At 37.6% G+C, this 6,943-nt stretch overlaps 1 protein-coding gene across 6 annotated transcripts in view; it reads right to left on the reverse strand.

Moving 5' to 3' along the window:
• LOC111345304 (dyslexia-associated protein KIAA0319-like protein) overlaps window positions 1–6,943 on the reverse strand; it is a 29,829-nt gene extending 22,886 nt beyond the window's left edge. For 5 of the 6 annotated variants that reach the window (XM_088747203.1, XM_088747205.1, XM_088747204.1 and 2 more), the window contains exons 1-4: window positions 6,615–6,943; window positions 6,240–6,530; window positions 2,178–2,208; window positions 1,915–1,965 (exon numbers count right to left, since the gene is read on the reverse strand). In XM_088747203.1, coding sequence (XP_088603329.1) covers window positions 1,915–1,965; window positions 2,178–2,208; window positions 6,240–6,530; window positions 6,615–6,696 — 455 coding nt within the window. In that variant the 5' untranslated portion in view covers window positions 6,697–6,943. The remainder of the gene's footprint in view (window positions 1–1,914; window positions 1,966–2,177; window positions 2,209–6,239; window positions 6,531–6,614) is intronic. The other variant, XM_088747207.1, reaches the window with a different exon arrangement.

Genomic DNA, 6,943 nt, shown 5'->3' on the forward strand with positions numbered 1-6,943 from the left:
GATAAAAAATGAAAAAAAAAAAAGATAAATAAATAAAATAAAATAAGGATAAGGAAAAATATACAAAGATTTGTAGCAAAGAAAGTTATGTACTGCAGCAATGTCAATGCACTGCCACAAAGACAGGTGATGCGAATAAAGGAAGTTGGAATTGAGTAAAACTGCACAATGGTTTTCCAACAGTGCAAGAAATTCAGTTAAGGCAAGTACATGCCACATCCCATGTACATTTTGCAAACCATGTAATGCCCTGCATGTAATTTCTCCTTAGTGTCACTGCTGCATCAAACTGTATCATTACAGTCATAAGAAAGAAGCTTACAATTATTTACTTGTAACAGATTCAGGGGTTTTATTAATTTTAAAAGTTTTCAGCAGTAGGGCAACTGGTTTTCACAAGCAGGCAAAACTTTTTGAACTGAACTTCTTTAAAAGATAAACTTTGCTCCAGATGGTTGAACCAGGTGGGCAAAACTGTCCTCTCAACTGGTCAATTTTCCCAGTAGCCTGCTTTTAAAATGAAACCCCCAAGATGAAAGGAAATATTGTATCAACTTGGGGATTGCTACGTGGAATTTGATCCAAGACCAAATTCTCTGAGCTAGTATCATAAGAATTGTATGGCAGACAGTAAAAGATAAAGGTAAAGTCTGTTTACGAGCCTGGTGGCCCATTAGGCCGGTGCTTAACTCTGGTTTCTGTAGCATGAAGCGACTAGGAGTATTTCTACTCCCCCCTGGATGGGATGCTAGTCCATCGCAGGGTTACCCCCCAGCATTAAATTGCCGGTACGCGTTTATACACCTGGGTGAAGAGAGGCACTGTGAGAGTAAAGTGTCTTGCCTAAGAACACAACACAATGTCCCGGCTGGGGCTCGAACCCGGACCACTTGATCCGGAGTCAAGCGCACCAACCATGAGGCCACCGTGCCTCCACATGGCAGACAGTAGGTACTGTAGAATCACAAATGAGATCTTGGCAGTGGACGGGTTGTGCACATTGGTGTTAGGATGAGAAAGGTTAGGCATGAAGAGCCACTTGAAAGAGTCATTAACCTTTTAATTCCCAAGATCTGATTATGAATTCTCCCTACTAGCTGCTACACATCAATCGAGGTAACAACCTCTACCTGATGAGTTTGAGTATTCTCCTTACCAGTTTGCTAGATCATGTATGGATATTATAGTGAGAAGTTACAGGTTAATCACTTCTGGGAGTTAAAGAGTTAAAAACTTGCATGTATACATATAAAATTTGTGTCATCTCAAATTATTAAGTACGTGTGATAGGACTACATGCTGTCCAATTTGGCAATAATTGGATGAAAAAAATCTGATGACAGCTGAAATTGGAGGAGGCCAATTATTTGCCGGGCTTGACCCTAACTTTTCAACTTACTTAAAATAAGCCAAGTGGCAAGTGATAACTTAAATGTTACAACAATTTCAGTTTGTTTACTAGCCAAACTGGCTAGTGGAAACTAAAAACCACTAGCCAAAACTGAATTTCTACTAGTCTGGGACTAGTTGGCTACTGTTAGTGTTTAAAAGCACTGATTTGGCTGTCTGAGGACCTTTTTAAAACCAATTATTTCCAAAAATTGGACAAGCATGTAGTCCTCTGATTTATTAATTGCAAGCTAGTCAGTTGAAATTGGGCATTGCTCTGTCGAAGTACTGCATTCATTCTCTATTTTTTTTAAACTGTCCAATAAATGATTACTTTGATTAGTTTCAAACTATTCAAATTAATCTTCAATCAGGTTTTAAAAGAATTAAAGAACAATTATAGCCATGCTGACAGTTTCAAAGCTATACAATTGATGACACTACATGTAGCTGTCATTAAACAATACTATAATAATTATTGCAACTTAAAGTTATTTATTAAAAAGCTTGCAAAAATTCATGTACCTTTTTTCTCTAATAAGTTCCTTGTTTGAATCAGACTCCCCCACATTTGTACTATAAAAAATAAAAGCACCGCAATCTTTAAAAAAAATAAAATTTAAGAAAGAGGACATTTACCACTTTCCTCAGTATGATGTAAGGTATCAAATCAAATCTAGATGTACAGTACAGGCCGCAGGAATAGTATCACCTACATGCAGCAAGATAGCAGATTTACATGCAAATTACATACACATTATGCAAAAAAAAAAAAAAAATGCTCTAACCTTTCCGGCTGCCTCTTCTTAAGAAATTTGGCTGAAAAGTAATGTGTAAAAGGAATTGAGCACAATGTGAACATCTCCTTTCTTCTTTAGAATGTCTATCGGTAATTGTTATTTGATAATATATAGAAAAAACCAGGAAAGATTTATTACTCGACGTTTCGGGGTCATCATGACTCCATTATCAAGAGACTAGTTTAAAAACATGCAAATAAGGAAAGGTACAAGAATAGCATAAATTAGACTGAACGGCTTAAACAAACACCTTGGCGCGGATGGAATCCGTTTGCACGTTCAGTGTTGGCTTACGCATGCGAATATACAACATTTCATTAACAAGGCAATCAAATTTGCCGTTACATTTCGTGATGACGTTGAATTGCTCGATCAAGCGTTCAGGCATTTCACTATTGTGCTGGAGGTGGTAGTGTTTGTAGATAGAAGATGATTTCCTTTTGTGCCCTTCTACGCGCTCGTGTAAGTGACCACGAGTATAGCCCACATACCCTGCATCACACAGGTTACATTTAAACTCATAAACGATACATTGTTGGTTAACAATAGGGGGCTTAATTTCGTGTTGCTTAAGCTGTTGATCGAGCTTAGGGCTAACGAACACTGGTTGGACAGTCACGCTTAACTTCGAGCTTAGACTGTTCAGTTGTTGTTTAACATGATTAGCTGACGACTGGTCCTTGAAGGGTAACACTAATCTCACAGTCTCCGATGGTACGTCTGGTGGTGGATCGCGCTTATCGATTATCTTCTAACTGGTCTTTCTTCTCCGAGGAATGTGACCGCCTTAGAGGGGTTTTTCATAACTTGAAATACCCAAAGCCACTGGTTGAAACTACAATCAAGCGGCTCGTTGAGAGAAGGATTTCATCTGCAGAACCCTGTCCATCACCAGACGTACCATCGGAGACTGTGAGATTAGTGTTACCCTTCAAGGACCAGTCGTCAGCTAATCATGTTAAACAACAACTGAACAGTCTAAGCTCGAAGTTAAGCGTGACTGTCCAACCAGTGTTCGTTAGCCCTAAGCTCGATCAACAGCTTAAGCAACACGAAATTAAGCCCCCTATTGTTAACCAACAATGTATCGTTTATGAGTTTAAATGTAACCTGTGTGATGCAGGGTATGTGGGCTATACTCGTGGTCACTTACACGAGCGCGTAGAAGGGCACAAAAGGAAATCATCTTCTATCTACAAACACTACCACCTCCAGCACAATAGTGAAATGCCTGAACGCTTGATCGAGCAATTCAACGTCATCACGAAATGTAACGGCAAATTTGATTGCCTTGTTAATGAAATGTTGTATATTCGCATGCGTAAGCCAACACTGAACGTGCAAACGGATTCCATCCGCGCCAAGGTGTTTGTTTAAGCCGTTCAGTCTAATTTATGCTATTCTTGTACCTTTCCTTATTTGCATGTTTTTAAACTAGTCTCTTGATAATGGAGTCATGATGACCCCGAAACGTCGAGTAATAAATCTTTCCTGGTTTTTTCTATGCCTTTGCTTTAGCAAATCCCTGCTGATCAAGTGTTTGATAATATATGTACAGTATATATCCACACAACTTCAAGGATAATGGATTTGGAAAAACAGGAAATTTTCATGGTATCTGCTGACCACACTCTAACCCTACAGATGTAAATATTATGTAATTTCTTAGGCAAATCGTGAACACAATGTTCAGAAGTTTTGACCGCAAAAGCAACATGTTCAAGATTAGAAATGTATTACCTGATTTACATCTCAAGAACAAGCCATTTTTTGAGTAAAAAGAATAAGAAAGATGGTCATTATTTTATTTCTTGTTTCAAGCATTAAATAAAAATTCATTGTTACAAACTGGTAAAAATGGCTAAGGACCTTTCTACACTTGCAAAAAAAAAAAAAAATTGTTTATTTAGACAAATATTCTGTCATCACCAACATTAATTTTTACAAGTGCAAATGGTTTGTTGTAACTTGAGAGATTTGACAAAATCTTCGAACCCATGATGATCATTATAAAAGTTACCAACAGCTTGTAATTGAACTGAAATCAGTTTACAAGAAATGTGATAATTACGTATGATGCATGATCCTTGCAGTAGATAGCGCTATTTATGCAATAGCGAAAATCAGACCTGAATAAAATCAGGCCTGTACGGGACTCGAACCACTGACCTCTGCGATACTAGTGCAGCGCTCTACCAATTGAGCTAACAAGCCAACTGGGAGCAGGCAGTTAAGTTGATTCATAATAAACCCATGAAAGTGATGAGATACAATGAATATATGAAGTTTATATATATATATATTTTTTTTGATATATTTTTTGATATATTTTTTTGATATATATATATTTTTTTTTCTGGTTCAAGTCCCGTACAGGCCTGACTTTTTTTCAGGTCTGATTTTCACTATTGCATAAATAGCGCTATCTACTGCGAGGATCGTGCATCATACATATCAATACCGCAGTTCAAAATATATGAACTTCACAAAGTGATAATTGTCTTTTGCTGGAGAACTCTAGATTCTAAAACTCTAAAACAACTCAGGATGAATCGTGGAAATTGGAGTATGAATCCTATGGCAAACTATGTGTAAGCTGGTGGGTCTTATGAGCAGATAAGGCCCTGACAGAATTTGACAGCTTTAAAACTTTTAATTGATGCAGATGCAGCAGACAAAAGAAAAATTGTCATGAATGACAAAATCTGTCCTTTGATTTTATCAGGACAATTTTCAGTTTTGTTCACTAGTGTGAAATGGCACTAATCAACTTCCTTATCTGAGGTAAATTTTTTTTATCATTAGAGAAAGAGTTGCTAATGATCCAGTGAAAACTAGACTGTCACAGTTGCAAACAGAAGCAGAAGAAGCAACCAATCACAATACCAGTTCATAGGCTATCAGATGACTTATGACACTAGCAATCCAGTTTTCACAGGATTGCAGGCAACTGAGTTGAAAGGGGAATCACTATTTTCCTTCTGATTCCTTTGATTGTATTTTTTTTCTGAAGGGAAGTAAACGTACTCTAAGCTCTCCTAAGTACTTTACACTACTGTAAATGGGAATGAGTGTTCACAGACAAATAACCGGACAGACCTCTCTAACTGACACCAATCAATAAGTTAATATCCTATTTAGATTCAGGACTCATACACAAGAGTGGGTGAGCAGTTAAAACTAGGAGCTACTAAGTATTGTAAGTCATTTAACCTTCCCTTCCCTTAAATTAGCTTCACAGGGGATACAACAGCTTAATGATCACAAAAGATACTCAAATTACAGCCACATTCATGAGATGCGAAACTAAAATTTTATAACCAAGGTTAAAACATGCCCAACTTTATATAATACCTTATTTACTGTTCAGAATAATTTTTTTTAAATACAAGCAAGATTAAAGATTTGATTATGGTAATGTAGAAGAGCTAGAAGCTAGCCTCGGGAAAACTAAGACACAAATTATTTTAATAAAAGAAATGAATAATTTATCCCTTGCCAATCGAAGGTCTTTCAAGCAATTCCTATCTTAACTATACAGGCGTTAAGTTCATTTGGGTTTACTCAGCTGTTAATAGATAACAGAAAGACGTGCAATAAATTAAAAAGTGGCAAGTTATTTAAACACCCGGAGTAAGGATCATTTTCTACAAACTGCACAAAGCTTTGTAATAATAACAGCAAACGACCTTCGAGGCAGGTACCAAGAACTATCGAACAATGTAAACGGCGCTTACAGCTGATCGAAACAAAAGCACTAACTTTTGAGTTTTTGATCGCATAAACCTTTCCCAGAATTTAAAATACAACCAAAATACTCCCAATGCCGAGTGCAGGGGGTTGAATTAAAATGACATGTCAAAATAGTAGACATCAACATGAGTATCGCACAAGAAAAATTGACCAATTGATGTTTTTAGTACGTCGCAGAACTCGATCAAAATATTCTTGACTCTTGAGGCACCAGACGAGATTTCATCTGATCAATAGAAATAAAAAAATTTTGACATTTTAGGTCTCTATAAAAGAAGAAATAATGAGCTGCCTTACCTATATTCCGTACGAATATTCGAGGAGCCACAACTCCATCCCTTTTCACACTGTGTGGCATGCACGCTTCGGCGGACGTGCACTGGACGGAGAAGCAGCCACCATTGACAAGCAACGCCAGTTCACACGAATCATTTGCACAGCACAGTTCTTTGCAAGTGGTCATGCTTGTAGTGCGTTTGAGAATTGAAAAATCTCCAGCAAGCGCCCCATCTCGAAGTGTTGCGCTGTTCCATTCCCGGCCACCTTTAGCGCACTTTCTCAAGCTGCTCTTACTCGAGGCTACAATTCCTACAAAAACGTAGCTTTGTATTATGAAGCGGCCGTGATTTCCCAATAAGTTTACCTTCGCAATGAAGAAAGACCAATACTTACCTAAAATTACAAATAAATAAAATAAACAGAATCCCGCTTGGAGTCGTGATTTCCTACAGAACGTGCAACTAACAGAAGCCATTGCATATCCAAACTCGGTCACGTTCGATTCGAATTTTAACCCTCCAAATAAAATTTTGCGACGCTATGTTCCACAATAAACGTTGATCTGTAAAATTTCAAAAACAGACGCTTCCTTGTAACTGATACACATCTTTGCAACCCGAGATATAACCCCAACAACGTCACATTGCAGTTCAAATATTCCTGTAGTCTTTCACTTCCTTCAATACACAACCGCCATCTTGGTCGGAAGCCGTTTATGGTTT

The sequence above is a fragment of the Stylophora pistillata genome, chromosome 2 (genome assembly GCF_964205215.1).
Source record: "Stylophora pistillata chromosome 2, jaStyPist1.2, whole genome shotgun sequence".
NCBI lineage: Eukaryota > Metazoa > Cnidaria > Anthozoa > Scleractinia > Pocilloporidae > Stylophora > Stylophora pistillata.